At 50.3% G+C, this 24635-nt stretch overlaps 10 protein-coding genes across 10 annotated transcripts; 7 read left to right on the forward strand and 3 right to left on the reverse strand.

Annotated features, from left to right (window-relative positions):
- Positions 1-18: 18 nt before the first annotated feature.
- On the forward strand, positions 19-2453 carry N7468_007257 (LIM domain-binding protein; the record flags this gene model as incomplete). Its single annotated transcript, XM_058476553.1, has 4 exons — positions 19-322; positions 517-1292; positions 1346-1537; positions 1692-2453. 4 exons carry the CDS (start codon positions 19-21, stop codon positions 2451-2453), a joined length of 2034 nt encoding a protein of 677 aa, XP_058329443.1.
- Positions 2454-4601: 2148 nt separating this feature from the next.
- Positions 4602-5616, forward strand: N7468_007258 (urease accessory protein UreG; the record flags this gene model as incomplete). Its single annotated transcript, XM_058476554.1, has 3 exons — positions 4602-4777; positions 4850-4948; positions 5076-5616. The coding sequence occupies 3 exons, from the start codon at positions 4602-4604 to the stop codon at positions 5614-5616; spliced, it is 816 nt and encodes a 271-aa protein (XP_058329444.1).
- Positions 5617-5736: 120 nt separating this feature from the next.
- N7468_007259 (WDR46/Utp7 family protein) lies at positions 5737-7538 on the reverse strand (the record flags this gene model as incomplete). Its single annotated transcript, XM_058476555.1, has 2 exons — positions 5737-6804; positions 6909-7538. 2 exons carry the CDS (start codon positions 7536-7538, stop codon positions 5737-5739), a joined length of 1698 nt encoding a protein of 565 aa, XP_058329445.1.
- Positions 7539-7807: 269 nt separating this feature from the next.
- Positions 7808-10290, forward strand: N7468_007260 (small subunit rRNA maturation protein TSR1; the record flags this gene model as incomplete). Its single annotated transcript, XM_058476556.1, has 2 exons — positions 7808-7916; positions 7982-10290. The coding sequence occupies 2 exons, from the start codon at positions 7808-7810 to the stop codon at positions 10288-10290; spliced, it is 2418 nt and encodes an 805-aa protein (XP_058329446.1).
- Positions 10291-10670: 380 nt separating this feature from the next.
- sec17 (alpha-soluble NSF attachment protein SEC17) lies at positions 10671-11835 on the reverse strand (the record flags this gene model as incomplete). Its single annotated transcript, XM_058476557.1, has 5 exons — positions 10671-10910; positions 10963-11137; positions 11199-11505; positions 11593-11716; positions 11803-11835. The coding sequence occupies 5 exons, from the start codon at positions 11833-11835 to the stop codon at positions 10671-10673; spliced, it is 879 nt and encodes a 292-aa protein (XP_058329447.1).
- Positions 11836-12111: 276 nt separating this feature from the next.
- On the forward strand, positions 12112-12678 carry N7468_007262 (uncharacterized protein; the record flags this gene model as incomplete). The annotated part of the gene is made up of 1 exon (XM_058476558.1): positions 12112-12678. The coding sequence occupies one exon, from the start codon at positions 12112-12114 to the stop codon at positions 12676-12678; it is 567 nt and encodes a 188-aa protein (XP_058329448.1).
- Positions 12679-12881: 203 nt separating this feature from the next.
- Positions 12882-14520, reverse strand: N7468_007263 (putative MFS transporter; the record flags this gene model as incomplete). The annotated part of the gene is made up of 3 exons (XM_058476559.1): positions 12882-13405; positions 13462-14159; positions 14210-14520. 3 exons carry the CDS (start codon positions 14518-14520, stop codon positions 12882-12884), a joined length of 1533 nt encoding a protein of 510 aa, XP_058329449.1.
- A 2523-nt stretch (positions 14521-17043) lies between these two features.
- On the forward strand, positions 17044-17936 carry N7468_007264 (alpha/beta hydrolase; the record flags this gene model as incomplete). The annotated part of the gene is made up of 2 exons (XM_058476560.1): positions 17044-17511; positions 17601-17936. The coding sequence occupies 2 exons, from the start codon at positions 17044-17046 to the stop codon at positions 17934-17936; spliced, it is 804 nt and encodes a 267-aa protein (XP_058329450.1).
- Positions 17937-18919: 983 nt separating this feature from the next.
- On the forward strand, positions 18920-21354 carry N7468_007265 (Zn(II)2Cys6 transcription factor domain-containing protein; the record flags this gene model as incomplete). The annotated part of the gene is made up of 3 exons (XM_058476561.1): positions 18920-20417; positions 20476-20784; positions 20837-21354. 3 exons carry the CDS (start codon positions 18920-18922, stop codon positions 21352-21354), a joined length of 2325 nt encoding a protein of 774 aa, XP_058329451.1.
- A 773-nt stretch (positions 21355-22127) lies between these two features.
- N7468_007266 (DUF726 domain protein) lies at positions 22128-24368 on the forward strand (the record flags this gene model as incomplete). The annotated part of the gene is made up of 1 exon (XM_058476562.1): positions 22128-24368. One exon carries the CDS (start codon positions 22128-22130, stop codon positions 24366-24368), a length of 2241 nt encoding a protein of 746 aa, XP_058329452.1.
- Between the last annotated feature and the right edge of the window lie 267 nt (positions 24369-24635).

Raw genomic sequence — 24635 nt, forward strand, 5'->3', positions numbered from 1 at the left:
CGCCTTCTAGCGATGATGATGGCGCAACCCTTCCCCGGCGGCCAAGGCATGCCGCAACACGGCATGCCTCCCGGTCATCACCCAATGCCTCAACACCCAAATGCCGGACACCCAGGACCCAGCATGGTTCAAGGAATGCATCCTGGTGTATCTGCACCGGGTGGGCCGCAGGTTAGCCAAGCTGGTCCGATGATGGGTGGCATGCCCCCGGGTGCTGCTGGAAGCGTGGGTCCTGGTGGCCCGATGCCCAGCTCTCATGCCCTTTCGCACCTCAACCCCGCACAGGCGCATGTCTTCCAGCAGGGAGGATTCCCTCAGAATTGTAAGTATTTTTACCTATCGCAGCGCTCATTCAATCTCATTTCTGTGGTCACGAAATATCATTCGCTTGAACCCACAGGCCCCGCGGATCCTGTAATCCGCGGGCCATCCGAGATCGCGCGGATTATGATATTACTTTCCTATCATGTGGATCAAAAACATATGCTAATGACACTCTTTACTTCTCAGTTCCAGGGAATCCCCAATTGATGCAGCAACAGCAATATATGCGACAACGGATGATGATCCAGCAGCAGCAAGCGCAGCAGCAACACCAACAGCAACATGGACTTCCGGTTTCACTTCCCAATGGAACACAAGGACTGAATGCTGCTCAGCTGGCTGCAATGCAAGGAAATGGAATGAGACCTATGAACCCCATGATGCAGCAACAACAATTTCCACATGGCCCGCCGCAGAATATACAACAACAACAACAGTTATTTGCATTACAGCAAGCTCAAGCTCAAGCCCAGGCGCAGCAAGCACAAGCACAGCAAAATCAGGCGAATAATGGCCAGCCTGGCCAACAGACGCCTCAACGCGCGTCGGCGCAACCACCCAACATGCACGAGGCGCAAACCGGCACTCCACAGTCTCAACATGGCCCACCGCAGAGCAGCACTCCCCAGCCAAGCCAAACGTCACAACCTCCATCATCCCAGCCTCCACAGCCAGGCGTGGGGGCACCAGCCCAAGCGACCCCAAATCCACAACCGCAGCAGTTACCACAATCACAACCGCAGCAACACCAGCAGCAAGGAAACCAAGGTGGCCAGCAGCAGTCTCAACAAGCTGCCCCAGGCCCACAGAGTCAACCCAATGCTCAAAACTTCCAAGTCATGGCTGCCCAGGACGCTCAGATGAAAGCACAGCAGAATGCCATGATGATGAAGATGCAGCAGCCACAGAGACAGGGTGCTTCAATTTTGGCCCTGAACAGCTATGCTGACGGAGTAGGCGTTTTCACGGTATGTGCACATAGTCACAGGCTATAGTCATGTTCTTACTAACATTGAACCAGCCTCGGAACGAAGCCATGGATATTCAATATTGGCAGAGCTTTGTGGATAGATTTTACGCTCCCACTGGTGTACTTCGCCAAAACCTTTACGATTCTCAGACGGGTCACTCGAAGCAATTCGAAATCTCCAACCCGGCTCTTGCTCGATTCTATTATACCCAGTTCACCACCGGAATTCGTCAAATCCAAATGGTTATTGAAGGTGCCCGTGAGAATCCAATTGCCTCCCGGGGGCTCATCTTGTGGAATCACGAATCTCTTTAATTTATTGGTTCATGAACGATAGCCAGGTACTTATTGGAATTAAGATAGTGTCCATTCGGAAACATACTAATTACTGATTCAGGTGTTTACGCGCGGGAAATTGCATGCTCTTTTTGATATGAACAACAAGATCGAATCGATGCAGATCGAAGTTCAAGGGCATTGTGAATTCCTCCCTCGCAGCATTGTTCAGTCATTAGAAGCAAATGAACTGAAACAAAGCCCCAAAGTCAGCAAGGCTGCGGCAAAGCGTGGCCAAAAACCACCACAGTCACCGATCCCCGAGTCAATGGTGACCTCGAACGGTGTGCCAACTGGGGTGGTCCAATTCCTGGAAGTGGCTGAGACAATGCATCAAATGCAGCAGCTCGTCTCCTTCTCCCAGGCAAACCCGACACTATCACCTCCGGAGGCCCTGCGTGGCTTAGTCAATAGTATCATGCAGAATCCCAATCCGCAACCTGGGTTTCCGCCTGGAATGAATCCGGCTATGCAAGTCGGTCCCCGTGGTCCAAACATGGGCCCTCCCTCCCAGTTCGCTTCTCCGGCCATGGCCCATCTTGGCCTTCCCCAGGGCTCTCCCCATCTTAGCGGCTCCGCCCATCCAAGTCCCGCGCAGAGTCAGCTTAGCGGGGCGCCAGGTATGCCTGGCAGTGTTCAACCATCCCCAGCTGGCATCAACAATAGTCCAAATGTCGGCGGCAACAAACGTCGCCGAGCAAGTACTGTTAAACAAGAGGGCGAGGATGGTGCCGGAGGCGAGGTCAATGGGACTTCTGCCCCTGGCGGAAAGCCTAAGCCTAGCCCCCGGGTTCCTAAGCGTCAAAAGGGCGCACCGGCCTGATGACTGGGGTTGCAATATACCATCCCGTGCTTATCGTGTCAATGTTTTCGTCTTAAGAAGATGGGGGATATCGGCGTACCTTGGGATACCAGGACGAGGCACTCCAATATGGTCGCTTGTTATATCTGCTCTCTTCGTCCGGCCTTTTTTCAAGAGGAACGAAGTTGTTTCTTTCCTTGTCTTTCGGTCTTCTGACGATAAAACCTGTCTTGGGGCTTTCATTGCTTCCTTGACCCATTGCAAAGATATATCACGAGGTTCCTGCAAGTGGATCTAAACGGCTCATACTGGGCTTTTGGCATCTGCCATCTCCATTAATGTACTCTATCTCCCTTTCAGCGTTTCTTTTATCGGTTGGCTCGGGATCATCATCACTTGTGACTTTCTTTTCCCTGTTAAATGTCTTTACTCTTGTCTCAGTCTTGGGAATCCACTGCCATGCCCGGGGTTTGATGAATTTCTTTTCTTTTTTATTTTCTTGGATTGTGGTTTCCGTCGTCTGGGCGTTCGCCCCTTGCTTCTGCTTGTGGCCTTATGGGAATAAGAAGGCCAACTCCTTGATATCCATGTTGGCAATTGCACCTGGCGTCAGGTTTCATGTTTCTTCTTGATTTGTGAATTGTGTGCACTGATATTTCCTGGATCTACGTCTACGCGCTTGGAGGTCTATTCAAGGGGTGAGTTATTCCGTTCCTGGATGACTTTCCTCGATATGTAGGCCTTGGCTTGTTGCGTTGACATATCATATATCCCAGCATCGTGCGAAGTTATATCGGATCATTTTAAAATCTTCATGTAGCATGTACATTTCAATCAACTTAAACTATGGCAGCATCGACCTTTAACCTTTACCGGCTGATCGATACAGATCCTGAATCGTTTCCGATAGGTACTGTTGAAACTGTTCTGGTAACAGCCCTTCTGTTACCAATCTGTAGAAATACAAGGCTTTGTGTATTCGGCTTGTAGGTGGATAAAGTACTCAGTTAAGATCCAGATTCGCTAGTGGCGTTTCAACTGTCTTGATGAGCTGTTGTCAAGTTATTCGAAACGGTTTCGAATTGAGTATGTTTGTTGGACTTCTGACGGGGGTCATCATTTGCAGTCGAATAAAAGATGTGAGACGAATATAGGACATTTGATAGTCGCGTTTTGTGCGCGACCAAGGCCAGTTTCCTGTGGGGAAAACTGTCCCTCTGCATATCAAAGTCTTTAGGAAACCGCCAAGCACCGACAGTCAGCTTCGTCCACACGTCTCCTGACAATGCGCGGAGTGGAATCATATAAGATGCGACTAAAATTATCGCAGCTTTAGGTGCTCTAGCCTGTCTTTTTGTGCCGCCCAAGCAAACTTCGTCGGTGGAGAGTGGGGAGCGCCATCTTTTCTCTGCTACCGAATACGGGCATGCACTTCGTAGTAGGATAGTAGAGAGATCCTAAGGACAGGTTGAGAATGCCCGCGCTATGGGGACTGATGAGGACAGTGGAATGAGTGTGTGTATTCGGTTGATAAGAAGGACGACGATGTCTTGACTAAAGCTTCCTGGATTGCTAGGAGAGGTAAGAAGATGGGACAGCAGCGAAGATTTGGGCCATTATCGAGGGTCAATTTAAGCAGATCACTAGGTCTGAAGTCAGGCTGATATCCATGTAGTAGATTTGGTTCTCGCTCGCGAAAGTCTTCCTGTACGCCCATGGGGCAAAGGAGTGGACGAATCTCAGCTGGCTTTTTTCCTACTTCGGCGACTAGTGGGAAGAACCGTAGTATATTTTGGGCTCTTTTTATTCAGAATATTCTCAAGTTTGCTGAACCATTCCCTTGAGATGAATGGTATCAAGCGGGGTATGCCATATTTAGTTCGAATAATTGAAAAAGGATATGGGCATAGGAACGATGCAACCAGTAGCCCTATAGATCTGCCAACAAGTCCAAAGCGAATATCATGACCCCTCGAGACATTTCCTAGGCAATCCCTACCAAGCGAAGCCAAGAAAAAGCGATCCGGAGTCGGCGAGCTCCGCGCGATCGATAACGAATCGGTGGTTATTATCAATAGGGCCCCCCCCACACCCTTACATTGCCCCTCTCCGGCCACCTCAGTAGGGAAAAAAAAGATCTTCTCTTGGAATTCAGAAAATTAGAAGAAAATGGCCCATTCTCACTCTCACGATGGTGGCATTGGTCACTCCCATGACGATCCCTTTAACGGCCACGGCCACTCCCACGAGATTCTGGACGGGCCAGGCTCTTTCGTGAACCGAGAGATGCCATTGATCGAGGGCCGTGATTGGAAAGACCGTGCCTTTACCATTGGCATTGGAGGGTAAGTATTGGCTCATTCAAATCCAAGACTATGTCTCCGTACAGCAGAGGTACTGACAAGCACGCGATCTAGACCCGTTGGATCTGGCAAGACTGCGCTCATGAAGCAGCTTTGCCTCGCCCTCCGTGACGAGTTCAACATTGCCGCTGTCACAAACGATATCTTTACCAAGTACGATCCCTTCACTGGTCCTAGTAGCATATCTGTTGGACATAAACCCACGCAAACAAGCACGTGGATATGCCAACCTACCATGCCTGACCGCAACACGAGTACAATCTAACCTTTCCAACCACAGGGAAGACGCCGAATTCCTCACCCGCCACAAAGCCCTCGCCCCCTCCCGGATTCGCGCCATCGAAACAGGCGGCTGCCCCCACGCCGCCGTCCGCGAAGACATCAGTGCCAACCTGCTCGCCCTCCAGACCCTTCAGAAGCAGTTCTCCACAGACTTGCTTCTTATCGAGTCGGGTGGCGACAACCTCGCTGCAAACTACTCGCGCGAGCTGGCGGATTTCATCATCTACGTGATTGACGTCGCCGGCGGCGACAAGGTGCCGCGGAAGGGTGGACCAGGCATCACAGGCTCAGATCTGCTGGTGGTGAACAAGATCGATCTTGCGGAGGCTGTGGGGGCAGATCTGCAAGTTATGGAGCGGGATGCGGCGAAGATGAGAGAAGGGGGGCCTACTATTTTTGCGGTGGTGAAAGATGGGGTTCGCGTGAAGGACATCAAAGATTTGATTCTGAGTGCTTGGAAGGGGAGCGGGGCTTATGAGGTGAGTTTGCAGAGGTGGAAGGAGGGAGCTCCTAGGGGATCGGGAAGTGTGGAGGAGTAAAATGACATCCCTAGGAAGTTAAACCTTTTCACTAGTAGATGACCTGCTTGCTCGGGGATTATGAAGATTGTTGCTTTTATTCACGTTGGATCGTTCCAAAATTTTATACTGATACATAGCTCATTCCGTCCCAACGCCTAAAATGCATGACCGCTGGATCTCTATGATGGACCTCATAAAGCTGGGTATCTGATAATGGCCCTGGGCTCTGCTGCCCTTGTGATAGCCAAAAGAAAATAATCGAAACCGGACACAAGTCCTAGGAGGAATTCTTCGCAAACCGACCCAGGGCCGGCCCAAGACCCTCGCGCTCGTTTTGAAGCTGGTTCTTGCGACGTTCCGCATGCTCTTTGCGCAGAGCCTCCGCCTTGAGTCTTTTTTCGTCAATAACGTTTCCACGACCCTTCTTACGCAGGTATTTGCGCAAGCACTGTTGCGACCACGCCCACGGTTCTTAATCTTCTCCATATGCTCATCGGGCCGGCGGTCAAGGTCCTTCTCTTCTCGCATCTTCTTGTCGTTGATGGTATCGAGTTTACCGATGACGTTGGGGTCGAGGGAGATCATGTCGGGCTGCAGCTTGTTCAGCAGAGCCTGCACCTCGGCCTCCTGGCGCTGCTTGGTGTTCTCGTACGGGTTCGCCTCGAGCGAATCGAAATTGGGTTCACCTGCGCCGGGAACGAGGAGGCTGGCGAATCCTTGGTCGTGGGTGACGCCGAGAACATCTTCGTATGGGCACCACCGGAGATTCTCGATGCGTTGTCCATCGCCACCCCATGCCATGTAGGGGCTTTTGACCTTGCCCTGATCGGCAACCGCTGCATCGAAGAGACCACGCCAAACACTGACTTGGGTTCCCCAGCCAACTGCAGTAAGCCCACGATCACTGATGGCAACATCCGCACCGGGCTGGTGGCAGGAATAGGAATGCACCTCTTGGAACATCCGAATGTCCCACACATTCATTCTCTGATCCTGGCCAGTGGAAACCATGTAGCGACCCAGCCGATCAATTGCTAAAGAGCGGACGGGCCCTCGGTGAACAAGAGCCTTCACGAGCGCAGTTTGAGAATTTGGAGACCATAAAGTCACCGTTCCATTCTGATGTCCAGCGTGAAGGATGGCGTTATGAGGGTTCTGGGTGAGGGCGGTAGGTCGACCGAGACGAGTAGGAAGCTCAGCCACTGTCTGGCCAATGGAGGTATCAGTATATCTAATGAATCCGCTCATTCCCTAGCAAAAGGTGCACGGTTAGCTTTAACTGGAAATCGGTAGGAGTGTGCCGAACTTACAGCAGAAGCAAGTAGGAAATGGTAGGGGAGGAATTCGAGGAACAGCGGCTCCACATGTTTCTTTAAACAATGAAGCTCAACGCCGTTGTGATCGTAGATGTAGACATATTTCTTCTGTGCAACCGCAAAGTATTGGTTGTTGTGGAGCCAACGTGCATCGCGGACCGTCTCGTTCAATTGCAACTCGCACCCCAACTTCCCATCACGCCAGTCCATGGTCGCCACATGGCCCTTTCGTCCAGCCAGCAGAAGATTACGACCGTTTCTTGTGTAGTCTGCACGGTAGGGACCGAAGTCGTTCAGTCGCAGCTCGAATCCTTTCTTCGCTGTCTCCAGTCCAACACTCTCTTGAATCTCATCCTGTCGTACTTTGTAGGTCCTTTCGAGCTCTCCTTCTGGTTCGAGAAAACCTGCTTCATGCTCGAGCAGAATTTCCGCATCCTTGGCCCGCAGGATCGCCTGCTTATGCTTCGATTCTTGCGCTTTGAGGGTAGCACGGAGCTTCTTATCGCGAACACTCTTTGTCGAGTTACCCTTGCCACGGCCGTAGGTTTTCTCAGCTTCAGCAAGCCGCTTCTTCTCCTCCCGGTCATGAGGGGCCATGACGGCCTTTGCGGTGCTCTCAGCCATGTTGATCTGTTACTTTAGAAGACTCGAATGCGCGGCTACCAAAAAAAAAAATTAAATTTCGCCGACTTCCGCTCACCGCCTCCGCTTATCCTCTCCACTATCGAATTTTGTTTTCTTATCGGAAGTTTTTTTTTTCTGATTTTGGTGTGCATGGTCCATAGGACTTTTCTTTTCCTGTGATAATATTGAATCGAAGTTGATAGCAAATATCAGTTCTCGTCTTCAATCTGGAATCACTTCCATATCGGTTCAAAGGGTCCAGTGCCAATATGGCGCCCACCCAGACGGTGCACCACCACCGCAGCACCACCAAGGTTTCCCACAAGCCTTTCAAGAGCAAGCATGCGTCCAAAAGTGCTTTGAAGGACCAGGCGAAAGGTTTGCAACCGATGATGAAATGAAGGCTATTTTTGATTATTGTCAAAGCTTACAATATCTTTCAGGTAAAATCGAGAATGAGCGGGGTACTCGCAAAACCCCCCACCAACAATTGAAATCGAAACTTGACCGCCGTAACACGGCTCGTCAAAAGCAGCAAGCAAAGCACCAAGAGAAAGCACAGGCTACCAGCATCTTCACAGGCCAGAACGGAGCTCCCCGCCATGTTGCCATTGTCCCTCTGTCCGCCGATATTGACGCCGCTGCCGCGATTCGTGCCCTAAACGAGAGCATCGATGTTTCCAGCGAAATCTCCCAAGATGGCGCTACCCGTGTGCGAATTGACCGGTTCCGACAGAGTCTGCTTTACGTACCATCGAAGTATGATCTCATGAATGCATTGGATATCTGCCGCATGGCCGACTTCGTGGTCTTGGTTCTCTCTGCCGAGACGGAGGTTGAAGACGAGGGCGAGCTTCTGCTACGGTCGATCGAGAGCCAGGGTATATCCAATGTCGTCACAATGGTACAGGGCCTCGACAAGGTGACTCCAGCTAAGAAGCGCCCCCAAGTGGCGTCTTCTCTCAAGTCTTTTATCAATCACTTCTTCCCTACGGTCGAGAAGGTTATGTCGCTGGATTCCCGACAGGAATGCTCAAACGCCATTCGATCCCTGTGCACTGCGACTCCTAAGGGTATTCGCTGGCGTGATGATCGAAGCTGGATGTACATCGAGAATGTCCAATGGCCTAGTATTGATGCGGAGGTTGTCGACGATGTTGTCGTCACTGGTGTTGTTCGGGGCAAGGGCCTCAAAGCCGATCGTATTGTACACATCCCAGGCTGGGGCGATTTCCAGGTTGACTCAGTCACCGCAGCGCCTCTTCCAAGCACGAAGAACAAGCAAGATGCGATGAATGTCGACACAAATGAGACGACACAGGTCCTTGATACTCCCACCGCAGACCGTGATGATATGGCCACTGTGGCCCCCGAAGAGATCGAGATGGTGGATGACGACATGGTTTCGATGGCCGAAACCGAGCGAAAGGGTGTTCTTCTTGATGACCATCACTACTTCTCTGATGACGATTCTCACATTCCCCCTAAGCCGAAGCGTTTACCAAAGGGTACCTCAGAATACCAATCTGCTTGGTATCTGGAAGATGTCTCCGATTCGGGATCCGACATCGTCGATGGAGATGACGAAGATGAGGATATGGAGATGGACACCGCTGGAGCTCCAGAGGACGGTGTCTTCCCCGACAACCACGATGCCATGACCGAAGGTGGTCCATCCGAGTACCCTCAATCAGAGATGTTCCTAGACCCTTCGCCCGAAGACGAGGCTTCAGACCTCGCAGAATACCGTGCCAGCCGCCGCACTGAGGCTCAAGATGATCTCGAGTTCCCCGATGAGATCGAGCTTCATCCGAATGTCCTGGCAAGAGAGCGCCTTGCTCGATTCAGAGGTCTCAAGAACCTCAAGATCAGTAACTGGGAAACCTCTGAAGACCGTCCTTTCGAGCCCGAGGACTGGCGCAGACTGCTCCAATTCGGCGACTACAAGGGTACCAAGAACCGTATCCTTCGCGAAGCCTTGGTTGGCGGTGTTAATCCAGGCGTTCGTGTCGACGTACATCTTCGCGCTGTCCCAGCTGTCCTTCACAACAAGCCCCAGCCAGCATCTCTTTTCTCGCTCCTGCGCCATGAACACAAGCACACTGTGGTGAACATCAACATGACCCTTAACTCCAACGTCGAGAAGCCCCTCAAGTCTAAGGAGGAAGTCATCGTCCAATGCGGTGCTCGTCGCATGGTGGTCAAGCCCGTCTTCTCGGCCAGTGATAACACCCCGAACAACGTCCACAAATTCGACCGTTTCCTGCACCCCGGCCGTAGCGCGATAGCCACCTGGATCGGGCCTATGACTTGGGGCGCCGTCCCCGTCCTGGTCTTCAAGAACAAGCCCGCCGAGGCCGACCCCGAAGTGCTCGACTCCGCAGATTCGAACGAAAGGCCATTGTCTCTGGATAACCTGGAGCTTATTGGAACTGGCACAGTCGTCGCGCCAGACCCTGCTCGTGTCATAGCCAAGCGTGCCATTCTTACCGGTCATCCGTACAAGATCCACAAGAAGGTCGTCACTGTTCGGTACATGTTCTTCAATTCCGAAGATGTCAACTGGTTCAAGGCTCTGCAACTCTGGACCCGTCGTGGACGCAGTGGGTATATTAAGGAGAGCCTGGGTACCCATGGTTACTTCAAGGCTATGTTCGATGCTAAGATCAATCCGCAAGACTCAGTCGGTATAAGTCTGTACAAGCGTGTTTTCCCTCGCCGAGCTCGCGCATTGGAGGAAGTTGTTGCGTAAGTCCATGTTATGAGCCGATCGAGTTGAACAAAAGCTCAGGGTCGGGTGCGATGATACACAAAAAATAGCCCTCGACATTTCATAATGATTCACGATCTCTCTTGATCTTTTCAACTTGGTCCTCGTAGATATCTAAGCAATTGGTTACTTGGGCATATTCAAATTCTGTCTAGAGATCTCATGTCGAATGTACGTCTCCTGCAGCGCTAGGCCTAAAAGCATGTCGACCTCAGTGAACCCCCGGACTAATCTTCCACATCAAGCCATCGGGTTTCATAAAGGAGGGGCACCAAATAAATCCGTCAAATTGAATATTCCTTGCACAGCAAAGGTGGGGAATCAAGGGACAAAGAAAAAATAATAAGGAAAAAAACAGATATCTAGGAGAAGTCCTCTTCCGCTTCCTCGATGGTGTTCTTGATGCGCAGCAGCAAAGTAGTCTTCCACTTGTCTAACTTGCTCAGCTGGTCAAACTGGAAAAGTTTATCGGCAAATTGATCTTGGTCGCCCGCTTCTATGGCCTGAAGCAGATCGACAAGGAGCTGGTGTTCACGGGTTGAGGAGAAAGTGGGGTCGATTTCACGGTATGAGTCGTAGGCACGGTTGGTTTCGACAATATCCTATGATAAATGAGTAATTGTCAAGGAGTGGGGTTAGCCAAAACAATTTTACCTTGGTAGCAAGGTGGCAGATTCCTGCCTTGAGGAAATAATCCTTGACAGACCATTTCATCAAGGTGTTGTTGATGGACTGACGGGCAATGCGCTCGTAGAGGGTGATTGATTTGTAGTAGTCGCCTTCGATGGCAGCAAGGTCGGCTACCTTCAGGAAGTGCTTGTTCGCGAGACTATGCCCCATGTATTAGTATATTGTGGTGCTTCAGGGACGGGACGGGGGAAATGACATACGCCTCCGCATTGTCAGCCTCGAACCATTCCGCAGCTTTCTCATAAGCCTCCAACGCTTTCTTCGGGTCGCCAAGTTCCACCTCATACAGCTCAGCGAGATACTGCTGCTGTGTGGCTGCGCGGCGCAGATTTCCCTTCAATACATAGTGGTTGATGGCGTTGGAGAGGACACGGGCAGCGTCCTCCGGGTCAGTCTTGCGGTACACCTTGAAAGCTTCCTGGAGAGTATTGGCGGCGTCATCGGGCTCGCTCAGATGTTGGGTCTGGATTGAAGCTGCTTTCTCGAAAGCTTGACCGGCCTCCTTGTCTGTTCACATCACCAAATATTTCCATGGTCAGCAGCTACTCGTGCAGAGGGAGTAGAGCCGAGGTGGCGACGCGGGGCTATCCTCACTCAACTTCTGTACCCGGAAAGCATTGGCAGCTTGGGTATACAGATCGGCCGCATTCTCGTACTTCTCGGTTCGCCCACCGAAGAAGCTGAAACCACCTCCGGCGCTGGAAAGGGCTTTGTCGGCCTATAGAGTCGCGGGGCGCAAGGCATGGTCAGCTATCCGTGCCTTTCGTCATGGCCTAGGCGGGGAAAGGGAAAGGATGGGCACACCTTTTGAAGCAGAACTCGGGGATCTTGGGCCATCTTGTAGATGATTTATAAGGTTTCCTCGTTGCAAAATACAACAAAGAAGGGGATTGGAATGGAAGAAATGCAAATGGGTTTGAAGGTGGGTTTGGTTATCGTGATCAGAGGGCGATCGGCGGAGGCGGTGTCCTCTTTGATCCGCAGTCGTTCATTTGCTCCGACCATAACAGCTCAGGCTTCCGCACAAGATCGCCTCGGTGGCTGGCTCCACATCTCAGGCACCCTCCTGCAAATCTCATTATCTTCTGCGACTTGATCTATCTAGCAGCTGATATGGCTTCATTGCGAGCTGCCTATGAAGTAACGCGGCCGTTGCGACAGCCCGGCTGTCTCAGAGGGTACTCCACCAAAGAGCCCGTCGATATCAATTCAATTCTGGCCAAGCCAACTTGGTCTGTTCGATCTCTGCTTCCTACCAAGTCATCGGCCTCTTCCACGCCATCAATCACAACCAAGCAACTCCGACATCTTCTCCGCCTGTCCGCGCTGCCTCAGCCCTCGAATGCGGAGGAAGAACAGTCCATGCTACAGACTCTCGAGTCGCAAATCCACTTCGTGAAGGAAATCCAACAGGTCGATACCGACGGGGTAGAGCCACTGCGCAGCATTCGTGATGAGACCCCAGACGCAGTGAAAGAAACAACCATAGGGCTCGACCAGCTTCGAGAAGCTTTGGCTATGGAGCGCGTGAGCGGAAGAAGAAAACGTATTCACCGAGTGCAAGGCGAGAAGAATATTCGTCCAGATGGTGAAACATGGGACGGCAATGCCCTCGGGTCAGCTTCCAAGACCAAAGGCAGATATTTTGTCGTGGAGGCCGTCGCCAATGGCAGCAGTTGATCTCTTAAGCTTGCTGGCATTGTATACCTTACTTACTACATTTTCTTGTACGATATTGTGTGCTACCTTATTTGATACCCACGGGCAATTTTTTTCCTATCTCCTTAACAAGATTGGTACATTCAAGAATGTGCGTTGTTTCGAACGAAGGGCTGTTTCAATTTCAATCAAAGACACCCCTCTATACCCATGCCACAACTGAGCTATGGTTTGCTGAATACCATTCGACCCTGCCACTGCCGAAGTCGCTTCCCATAGACCTGCAGAACCATCATAAGGAACAACGATGCAACAGTGATGGCAGCTTGAATGCCCAATGCCCTCGCTGCCCCCACAGATTGCACCCACTCAAGCTGGATGTAAGTTGCCATAAAGCCGGCCCAGTTCCGACTTGCTGCTACCCATGCGCCAACTTCTCCCGATCCTTCCGGATAGCAGTCAAGCAGATACGCGTTGATGGCGGTTGTCACGATCATGACCCCAATGCATTGCGTTGAGGTGAAGACAGCAATCACCATATAATGCCAGCGCTTCTCGAACGCAAATCCCAACACAATAAGACTGATGCATGCGATCATCGTTGCTGGGTACGCGATGATGAGCCGAGCTTCAGGGTCGAGTCGTCCAGCGTGCCGCTTGATATAGTAGCGTCCCACGGCATCGTGGAGGAAATGGCCGCTGAACCAGCCGATCATGACACCGACAATGCCGAAGAAATAAAAGTATCCTTGATCGATCTCGATCAGCTTGGTTATGTGGAATAGACTCCATGGCGCAACTCACCGATTGCTTTTGTAGAGAATCCATATATGTCGGACAACCAAATGCCTATGGTGGTATTGACGCCCACGACCCACGCAGAGTTGAGGAAGTAGTAAATCATGATGACGAGAACAGGAACCTTGGTAATTGCCACAACTGGCCGCATCATACACCGTGTGAAGCTCTTGGGTTGTCGCCGGGTTGTGCGGGCTCTAATGAGACGAGATAAACAAGATCCGCGACGCACTGCTATATCCTTTCGGTTGAAAAGCGTCTCATCCATGAATAGAACAAGAATTAGGCCAACACCAGACAGGATGGTGCATACCCAGAAAGCCCATCGCCAGCTCACCCCATACACAATGAATGAAGTAATCAAAGGGCCGAGGTAGGGGCTGAGGACGATGGAAAACTCGACGTAGTTGATGACCTGAGGGTGTTCATGGAAAAAGAACATGTCTTTCACCCACATCAATCCGCCACCTTGCCCAGCGCTGCAGAAGAGCCCATTAATGATTCGAGACCCCAGGTAAGATGAGAAACTAGTGGCTGTGGCACACCAGACACAGGTCCCTACCATGATGCATTGAAACGCGAATATCACGGGCCATCGACCAAAATAGCTAGCGAATGCCACGACGAAGAAGCCACACGCACCAATCGAAAATAGATTCCCGACCACGGCCTTTTGGACAGTTTGTTGTGGCAGTTTCCATTCCCTAGGATGAGATCAGAGACGCCTGCCTGGGACGGGTGGTGGGTATCTTACACAGCTTGAGGAAGAACGGTCATGATTGCAGTGCCGCCCGTATAATCAGCTAACATCGATATATACGCGACGGTGGCGATTATCCTCCGCTTCTTGGAATCTGTCCAGTTTAGCGGATCGTGGGAAGAATCCGACGGTTGAGGTATGAGCACATAGCGACCGTCAGAGCTGGTCTTGAGACTGGCCGCGTTGTCTGCATAGCGACTGGTATCCACTACGTATCCCTCGAGTGCCTCGGTTTCTTCTTCGATGGTCGAGGGACCTTGGACTTCGGGCTGCTTTTCGAATGGTATACTCTGTGAGGTCTCCATTGTGAGCTGTGGAAGATGATTAAACAGCACTGATCGAGTAGAATCAGGATAATGAGGGGTGATTCGTTGTGGACGTCGTACACAGAGATTGGTGGCAGGAATGGTTCTAAAGATAAAACCTGGTTTTGTCAGCAGTCTGACTGCCCAGAACATTCATGGATGGAAGTACTAGTAGTACCTGATGTTTCTTGTCCAAGGTATTTTGGCCATTGCGCCCAGGTCAACATCACATAACTCGAGATCTAGATCATGGCCAACGACCAAGACAGGACGCGTCTGCGGGGGGGTTCAGGGCTCAAATTCCACTTCAAATCGAACTTTCCAGCTTTGAATTCTAAATATAGAAGCCATGTTGCCCCTAGTAGATGTTGTAGGAGGAAAGCGTCAAGAGCTCTTCTATGTATAGTACTAGTTGTGTTATATTTGGGCTCTTTAGTGATCTTGAATCCCAAAAAATGGGACAAGCAACAGGTATCATCAACCTTAGAACGTAGGACAGCTCATGTGCTTCAGCGCGTGCGTGTAACCGTCATCCATCCGCCTTTTGCGCACGTTGGACAAGGATTAGACCCAGAAGCCATTAGACAGCTCTTCCGATCCCTTGATATTCTCACAATCCCCGAAATTGTGTCACGCGAGACGAGCAAGGTGACAGAGGTCTTTTACTATCCGAGAGCCGGGGGGAGCCTACTGCTACGGGCAAATTACAAATTATGGGAAATCTTGAGGTTCCCATCAAAATTGAAGCATCTACCTACCCGGGTAGGATATATAGTAGTGGGGATTTCTCCTACCTGCACTAAGGTAGTACCTGGGCACGGCTGATCATATATGAGCTGACTCGCAGGCTCCTGCTTAGGATCATACCTCACTCCTAATGGCAGATGCATCAAACACGATATCGGGCGATCAAGGAACCCTGGTCCTCGGGATCACCTGGGCAGAAATGGGACTGGCTTCTATTTTGATTTTGCTACGAGCTAAGACGGCATCGCTATGTCCGTCTCGCCAATTCTCGTCCGGGCTTTTCGGGCTGCGATGGGATTTTATCTGGGTGATGGTTGCTTTTGTGTGCCTGAATCCAACTTTTGCCTCGAGGAGACCCTGATCAACTAACTTTGAAGATTGTATAGATTGTTGGTGTTGCAGCTCAGAGTACAATGACCGTCAGTGTACATTACGGGCTAGGCACGCATCAGAGATTCCTTCAATATTATAACATAGTCCAAACAAACCTATGGAGCTGGATATCCCAGGCGATTGCAATCTCGAACATGGTCATTGCGAGAGTGGCTGTTATTGCCTTTCTAGTTTCTCTCCAGCACCGAACAGGAAGTCGAAGTATCTATCTGCTTTATGTTGTTGGGATTACCCAGTTTATCATAAACATGGCTGTAATCGGCCTGATCTTCAAGCAATGCACGCCAAGTGCAAAACTGTGGGACACAAAGATTCCAGGAGTCTGCGATCAGATCGTGATATGCTCTCAAGTCGGGTTTGTGCAAGGTAGTGAGTTGTTCGAGCTTGCCTGGTCTACGGCATGTGCTAACATTGAAGAAAATGAGCAGGCATTGGAGCAGCATCGGATTTTATCCTAGCTGCATACCCAGTGTATATTATTGGCAGAATACAAGTGATGAAATCGTCTACCAAGATTGGGATTTGTTTAAGCATGGGTGGGGGTCTCATGTATGTTCCAAGCTGGTTTTCCGAAAGAGGTCCTTGTCGCTCTAACATTGCGCCAGCGCTGGCATGGCTGCAATCAACAAAACAATTGCGATCGCCTCTATTACTGATGGCTCGGACATAACATACGTGATCTACAAGCTCAACACTTGGACATTGACGGAAATGTGGTTTATTATCATTTTTGGCTCCATCCCAACTCTTCGTCTATTTTTCATCAAGTTCATACAGGACATCAAAACTGCGACCTCTTTTTCATCTCGAAGCTCGCGAAGTCGATCGCAGGCTGGGCCTTATGCAAATGATGACCGTGAGAGACGAGGATCATGGCTTCATTTGAATGAGCGATTACCCGACCCTTGGAGTACCCATCGTACGACCACAAGCGCCTCTTGCGATACTGACTTTAGTCTGCGCATACCGGATCTCGAAGCTAATAATCAACATATCTTGGTGACAAAAAATACGACAGTAATATCTGAGCGGGGATGAATCGAGGCATTTTTGCAAAACATGCAAGCAACCTTCGTACTGCTAAGGAAGTTTCCATAGGGGATTCTGAACAAATGATTAGCATTTGTTGATTCTTCATCTAAGGAGTGGAGCTACTAGAGCGGAGCCGAGATACATCGGCTCCGTCGCGACTGATAACCAATGGCGGTTGTGGAAACGTAACTTTTATGGGTCCTTTTCCCTACTTTTGGCCGCAAAGGTAAAACTGTCGGAACCGATGCTCCTGGCGAGGAAGAAAGTTGCAGTATTTAGATTCTTGCATCTCGTTGGGACTGCCGAGTACATTTGAAAATCCTTCTCTATTCTCGTCTCCCATTTCGCAATATGTTGGCAATGGACAAACCAGCTGTCGTCATTGTCCCAGGCGCGTGGCACAGGCCGCAGCACTATCAATATGTCATTGATGGTCTCAAAAACCTGGGCTACGAAACAGAAGGAATTGACCTTCCTTCCGTCGACTCAAGTCCACCTCATGCTACCTGGGAGAAAGATGCTGAAGAAGTCCGTCGCGTGATCTTGAAGTATCTAGATACTGGCAAAGATGTCATTGCCCTTGCTCACTCATTTGGTGGTATTGCTATGTCCGAAGCAGTTAAAGGACTCGGAAAAGAAAGTCGAGAGGCGAAAGGGCTAAAAGGATCAGTCTCCCGGCTCATCTATATGTGTGCAATGGCTTTGCCAAAAGGCCAAAGCTACGCAAGTCAGATGGTACCAGCAACCCCCGAAGAGGAGGAGCTAGACAAGCAGCGGAAAGAGATGCAGGAAAAATACGGCGGGATGCAGTTTAAGCCGGTAGGATCATTTTCCTTCATTCGCAGCGCGTTTGCTTCGAAAGACCATATGATATGAGAGTGTCCCTGATCCCTAATATTATTTCTTAGGATGGATCCATGGTACTTGACAAAGATGCCTGTCGCATGGTTCTGTACAATGGCTGCGATCCTGAAGATGCAGACAAGGCAGTTTCTCTTTTAGGGTCATTTCCGGCGGGTCCATTATCTGTGCCAGTTACTTACACGGCCTATCTTGAGATTCCAAGCACGTACATTCTGTGTCGAAACGACCAGGCTTTGGCAGCTTGCATACAAGAAAGAATCGTGGCACAGGGGAATGGTGCATTGCATGTTGAGCGATGTGACGAAGGCCATTCGCCTTTCTTGAGCAATCCAAACTATATCGTTCGTTGCGTTCGCAGGGCTGCAGGGGAGAGCGTTTAGTTAGTATATAGGGCTTTGGCCTGTACATGAGAGCCAATATTTGACAGATACAGGAGTCTTCTTTTTCAATGCCATGGAATATCCTGATATTTGCCAATAAGAATCCACATGTCGAAATCATTGCCGTCTTCAATCCGTCGAACCCCGACTCGGGTGCTCTAACAACGTTGACCATTGGGAGGTTTACTGAATTGAACAAGAATCCTCCACTGATTAGAGTCCTCCGGAAACCCCATAGAGGGCATCTCTAACGGCCAGGATTACCAAAAAGGTCTGTCGTGAGGATAGAATCAGAATTTCATTTTAGTTTTCGTTATTCGATTCCCAGGTTCCATCTGCTTCAATCGCCTTGAGAATCTAGCCAACATGACGCTGTCTGAGCGCAGCAGGATAGGTGGATACCCGGATACATGATATACTAAATTATGTTCCGTCGAGATTAGTTATATATTAAGCCCATCCAATTGCCAGCTAGGGGCCCTACTGTGTTAATGCGTCACCAAGTGATTTCAAACCCGAAGTGAAATATAAGCTAACATAAAATAGGAAATAGCGGAGCTGCGTACGCCTAGTTAACTAACTCCAGGCTACGCCAAGTAACCTTAGTAATCGAGTGGGTCGCTACGCTGAACCTTTAGTTACGTACGGTGACCTGTAGTCACCGTTAGGTCAACTAGAAAACCAGAACAGCCGGCTTCACATCAGCTCCTCGAACTTCGAGCTCGGTAATCTGCGCATAGGAACAAGGGCAAATGAGCTGTTATCAGCTACTTTGGAAATTCCGGCTGCCTGTCGCGAAGTTCAAGTTGTCTGCCGAGCAAATCCGCCCCGACCATTAGGTATTTCCAGAACAAAATCACTACTTGCCATCTGGTCGTGTCCGGCTTTCAATGCGGAAGCTGACCACAGTCCCATCTGCAATTCCATAGAAATATTGCACTACGCGATGGACTTTGTCCTGCGCTCATCTCGCGATGCTCAACATGTCCAGTCCCGGGCAGTTCGCATCCCCGCCGGAGGTGCAGCGCCGTCAATTTTCGAGCTGCGATCCCTGCAGACGCTCTAAACGCCGCTGCTTTTTCCCTTCTGATGTATCCATTGACTCGAATATCTCTTGTGCGCATTGCGCGCGCCTGGGACATACATGCACTTTCAATTTTGCTACATCTCGATTGAGCTCGCGACCAAGAAAACGACAGCGACAGAATAAATCGAAACTGAATCAAGTTTCGGCATATGAATATGATGGTCACTTACTTGCCGAGAACTCATCAGAGACCCTTGGGAGAACCCCAAGAAGCGCGTCTAGGACTCCCAACACCAGTGATGATGATTTTGCTGCATGGCTCAATTTTGACATCGAGAATTACTTTGCGAACGATTTACAGCTGCCCGCCACGGCTGAGCCAACACCGCTTGGCTCCGAGGCGCAATCTGACTCGCAACATGACCGAAGACTTTCTCTTTTACCAAATCAGTCACAGTCAGTGAAACACGTTTCATATGGAATGAGATTTGTGCCTGGGAGCTCACCCCGCAGCCCCATACACCTATTGAACTCGAAATTAGACACCAGAATACTCAATGAGCGGCTGATCAGTATATACGATGCGGTTTTGACGGGTTCTGCGACGAGGTTCCTGGACTACGACATTAATTTATATGCAACGCGAATTCGGTACAAGATAGAAAACAGCAGGCCTGGAAGCTCTAACGAACCGATACCTGCGCGGTTAACGATGCTACTGGGACCAGATATGGAGTCATCTACCTCATCCCGACGAGAAACAGAGTCTCTTGTGGCTTCTCTCAATTCATCAGGTCAATTACAGAGCAGCAGGTCACCGAATTCTCGCGATCAGGCCCAAGACGAAGCTTACAGGGTGACAATTGTGGGATGCGCAAGATTCTTGGACCATTTTGGAGATCTCTATGGGAATAGAATAAGACCTCCTTCAAAAAGAAAGTCTGATGCGGCGCTCAATGCAGCGCTCCGACTATTCGCTTTACAGTGGCTACCTAGCCGTGGTTCTGAAGGAGAGTGCTGGACCTCTACCAATGAAGTTCCCATCGCCAGATTTTGTGGGAAGCAATCCGCTCGCAGTTCTCCATGCCATCTTTATACTGATGCCTGGTACCAAGCTCGTGTAGCCATCGAGGACGCGAAGTCGGTTCGGTCCTTTCAGGCTGTGTTTGCAATATTAATCTTCGATGGAGCGGCTATCCCAATGAGCGCTCTCATTGATTCAAACAAGGCTGACATAGAGCATGGATTTCTCAATCTGGGGTTGCAGATGCTGCGCGAACTAGATGAGCTCGTCCAAAACTACTGCACTACCTTAGGGCCATCATCTCACTACGGTGCTCTTGCGGAGGCCAGCCTTTCCGTTGTGCGTTGGGGCGGGTATATTCGTGATACTGGAGCTGCTTTGACGTCAAATCATCAATGTCAACTTCCAGATCCCCGTTGTAACGAAATTAGTAGGTTCTAATTATAGGCATTGAAAGTGGGCTTGAATGCAAAGTTAATATTTGCCAGGTTTTACCCCTGAGAACCCAGTGCCACCGGCATTTTTCTTGTATAATACAAGAGAGTGCGACCGCACCATCCCAGATATTTGTCGAAGGATAGCATCAGAGGCTTTCTATATCTGGAGAAAGATCGCGGATGTGAAGAATGACCTCCGACTGCTGCACGATAATTCCCAGCACATTAATTCCGAATTACTGAAATCAATCAATTCCGTGGTCACCGTCGTTGGAAAAATAGATGAGAATCTCCGGCCCTTCATCAAGCGCTGTAGAGATATTTTCTGGGATCTTTCCTTGGCGTCAAGGGTATCTTGTGGTAGGACCCCTCTTCTGCTATCCTTAGATATCTTGCTGACGAGTGGTCCCAGTTTCTCTTGTTGTGCCTTGGAATTCTGGAGTACTTGTTCTCGCAGAGGCACTGGAACCCTTTGTAAACCCAATGAGCCACATTCTGTCACAGGAAATCGGCCAAAGCATCCGAACACACGAACGGGAAGCGGTTTCCTCTGTTGCCCAAATGATCGAATGTGTCCTTGCATTGCCCATCGAAGAGACGTTTAATGTTCAACATGGGCTTGCCCCTGAAGCTCCAATCACCGCCTATCATCTCACCCCTAGCGTTATAACGACGGCTCTGGGGAAGGCTGTGGTGCATACTATCAATCTTCAGTTTTTCTCGTCGCCTGGACTTGGGAAAACGGATGGAGATCCGGATTTTTCGTCAGATGGCTCGTGGCGTAGACAAATTGACTGTCTTATGAAGGGGCTAGTGTCGCTTGACGTTACCATTGGAGGATCTCAAACATTCGGACTGGTTATGAGGTCTTTAATGCAAGAGTATGGGGATATCATATCGGAATGCTGGTCCTGTGACTTCAACACATGACTAGGGGCCCGGCTCGTACATATCACCACCGGGGCAAATCATGACCGCAGGTACATAATGGACAAGCCTCACTCCTCAAATCTCTCTACCATTACTACTCTACGGCTTCCCTTTACGACTGTTGAACATCCTGAATTCCTTAAGCTCAACTAGCTCAGAAAGCGCTAACCGCTATAAGCCTCCCCTCTCGAAGAACCTTTTAGTGTCGAATTCAAACAAAGTGCGGGATCAGCAGAAAGAGATACTTCGGACGCTCCTGTGACGTATAATAACTGTATCATGTCAACCTAAATATAAACAACCTTGGGGGCATTTCTATACAGGCCTATTACCGGAAAACTTGCATGTCTTGTCACGGCGAGGAGTTGAACTTGGGGCCCTGCGGAAGGCTGATGGCTTTATACCTTAAATTGATTAAACAATAACCACATGCTTATTAAGGTTACGAGCGCGTCCAAAAATAGGTCCCTGGAACTTGAACGAGCTGGGGCCGTCCATGAGGATAATTAGTATTCATCTCCAGCCTGCCCAGGTGGCACAACTTTGATGAATCAATCATTTGATTGCATCGACAATATCGTTCTACGGGTGAAATAAGCGTAGGCCTGGTGAGGGTGAACGGTATAGGCTGTGGAAGATGCGGCTCTAAGGGTCCGCAGATCGCTGTAGCCTGCCCGGACCCTCCGACTGGCATCTGCCAACTCCTACTCCAACTCCCTCATTTAAGTGGCAAAAGCCCAGCCTAGATATTTCGTTGCATTTCTTACGCCCAAATGCTCAAGAATCTCAAAGATAAACGGGCCTCCCTTTTCGACTCCAAGGGCTCCAAGGAAGGCCCCTCCGCCAGTGACCGCGACCAAGATCTGACGTCAATCCTGGACCGGTCGCAACGCGCCGACCTTACAGTGCTGGTCGCAGAGATAGCAGAGTCAATGCGAACCGGCCTTATCGATGTGTTTGAGAACTCCAACGAATTTCCCACTGACAACTCTCCTATTGCCAATTCTCCTTCAAACGAAGATCCAAAAGAAGACTCAAAGGAAGATTCTCAGAAGGAGCGCGATGATGCAACACCATCCTTGCCGCCTCGGCCGCAGAACGACACCCCGCGAGAAAGCAGCGATAAACTTGTCAAAGAAAAGAAAAGCCCTGAGCCTGCCAAAGTAGACCCCCGAAAAGAGGCTATAAAGGCTCAGGCAAAAAAGGACTCTCTTGCTCACCTGGACGACTGGCGAGATGCCGTTTTGCTGCGCATCGGCCAAGTCGTTAACAAGGATAATGATGATGACGACAAAGCCCAGGATAAAGATGCCATTCCTGACGCTGCCAAGCAAGACGATCTGCCCCTGGGAGAAGATAGAGAAGATAAGAAACGGATGGAGAAACTGCGTCAAGTGTACCGCCCAATCGAATCACCACTTGTTCACCTCCCTAAAGCAACACGGCTTCTAATTCTGCATTCACTCCTACTGCTACTACTCAGCCTGGAACACTACAATGCTTACTCGCGTATCCTGATGCTCCGTGTCGCATCCAGCTTGGACATAGACGTCAAGATCTTGAACGAAGACGAGGTCAAAGTTGCACGCGGGCTACTTGATAACGCCCTTGCACTGTCGGGAGCCCCAGAGGACCAGCAAAAGCCCAAGAAACGTGATGACTCGCGGAAGTGGAAGGTTGGCATCGCATCTGTTGCTGGTGCGGCTCTTATCGGTATCACCGGTGGTCTTGCAGCCCCGCTCGTAGCTGCGGGCATTGGGTCCATTATGGGTGGACTAGGTCTTGGTGCGACTGCGGCAGCCGGGTATCTAGGAGCGTTGGCTGGTAGCGGTGTCGTTGTTGGGGGACTTTTCGGGGCGTATGGAGGTCGGATGACTGGTCGCATGATGGACAAATACGCCCGCGAAGTTGAAGACTTCGCATTCATCCCCATCCGAGGCTCGCGGAAACGGATACAGAAAGAAAGCGACGCAGCACGAGAGGATCATCGTCTGCGAGTGACGATTGGGGTTACTGGCTGGCTTAAGGAGGAATCCAACTTTGTCATCCCTTGGCGGGTTATTGGCGCGGACTCGGAGGTTTTCGGTTTGCGCTGGGAAACGAAGTCTTTGATGACTCTTGGGAATGCGATCTCCAGCCTTGTTACGAGCGCAGCATGGTCGGTTGCGGGCAAACAGGTCCTGTCACGTACCTTTTTCGCAACCATTATGAGTGCTGTCATGCTCCCCATGGGCCTAATGAAGGTCGCTCGGATTGTCGATAACCCGTTCAGCGTTGCTAAAGCCCGCGCCGACAAGGCCGGCGAGGTTCTGGCAGATGCGCTGATCAACAAAGTCCAGGGAGAGCGATCAGTCACCCTTATCGGATACTCGCTTGGCTCTCGCTTGATATTCTCTTGCCTCCAAAGCCTGGCACGGAGGGGTGCCTGGGGTCTGGTAGAATCGGTTATCTTGCTGGGTAGCCCTGCGCCGTCAGACGCCGAGCACTGGAGAAATATCCGCAGTGTCGTCAGCGGTCGCGTCGTGAACGTGTTCTCTAAGAATGATGCGGTTCTCGCCTTCCTTTACCGCACTAGCAGTCTCCAACTCGGTGTTGCAGGACTGCAGCGTGTGGAAGGCGTTCCCGGTGTAGAAAACGTGGACGTGAGCGAGATGATCAGCGGCCATCTCCGGTACCAGTTCCTCTTAGGAAAGATTATCTCTTCCATTGGCTTGCAGGACATCGACAACGGAGAAGCTCAGCGCGAAGAGGCTGCTTTGGAATTGGAAGATAAACGCCAGGAAGAACAACGTCTTCGGAATGAACAGGACGCTGGTGTTCAAGACCGGGATTCATCTGCTGCGCGCGAGATTCTCAACAGTCAAGACGGTTTCAAGGAAGAAACTCGCATGGAGAAGCAGGTTCAAACCGATACAGAGGAACATCTTTCGCATCGTACCCAGCAGATGGACATTGGTGACCAGGACCACGCTTCCCCATTGGATGATCGCTCCGGAAAGTACTCGGCGCTCTGATAACATGACGCACGCGCTCTTGATATCCGAGTCGCATCCTGGAATTCCAAACTATCCTGTGGAGTATTTTGCGGAGGGCTTATAGTAAGCTGGCTTTTTGAAGTAAAACCTTCCATGTACCAACCCGAGGAGAGAACATTGAAGGGCCATATCTTTCTAGACTTGATGTACCCACTCAGCAAATGTAAAATCTCATTTCTTAAGACCGAGAGTGTGCTCCTATAGATTTATAATACATCATTAACTTTGGGGTATGCTACAGGAGGG

This window comes from Penicillium chermesinum (assembly GCF_028974085.1).
Source record: "Penicillium chermesinum strain IBT 19713 chromosome Unknown utg000005l:1.0-4115287.0:1.0-4118363.0, whole genome shotgun sequence".
NCBI lineage: Eukaryota > Fungi > Ascomycota > Eurotiomycetes > Eurotiales > Aspergillaceae > Penicillium > Penicillium chermesinum.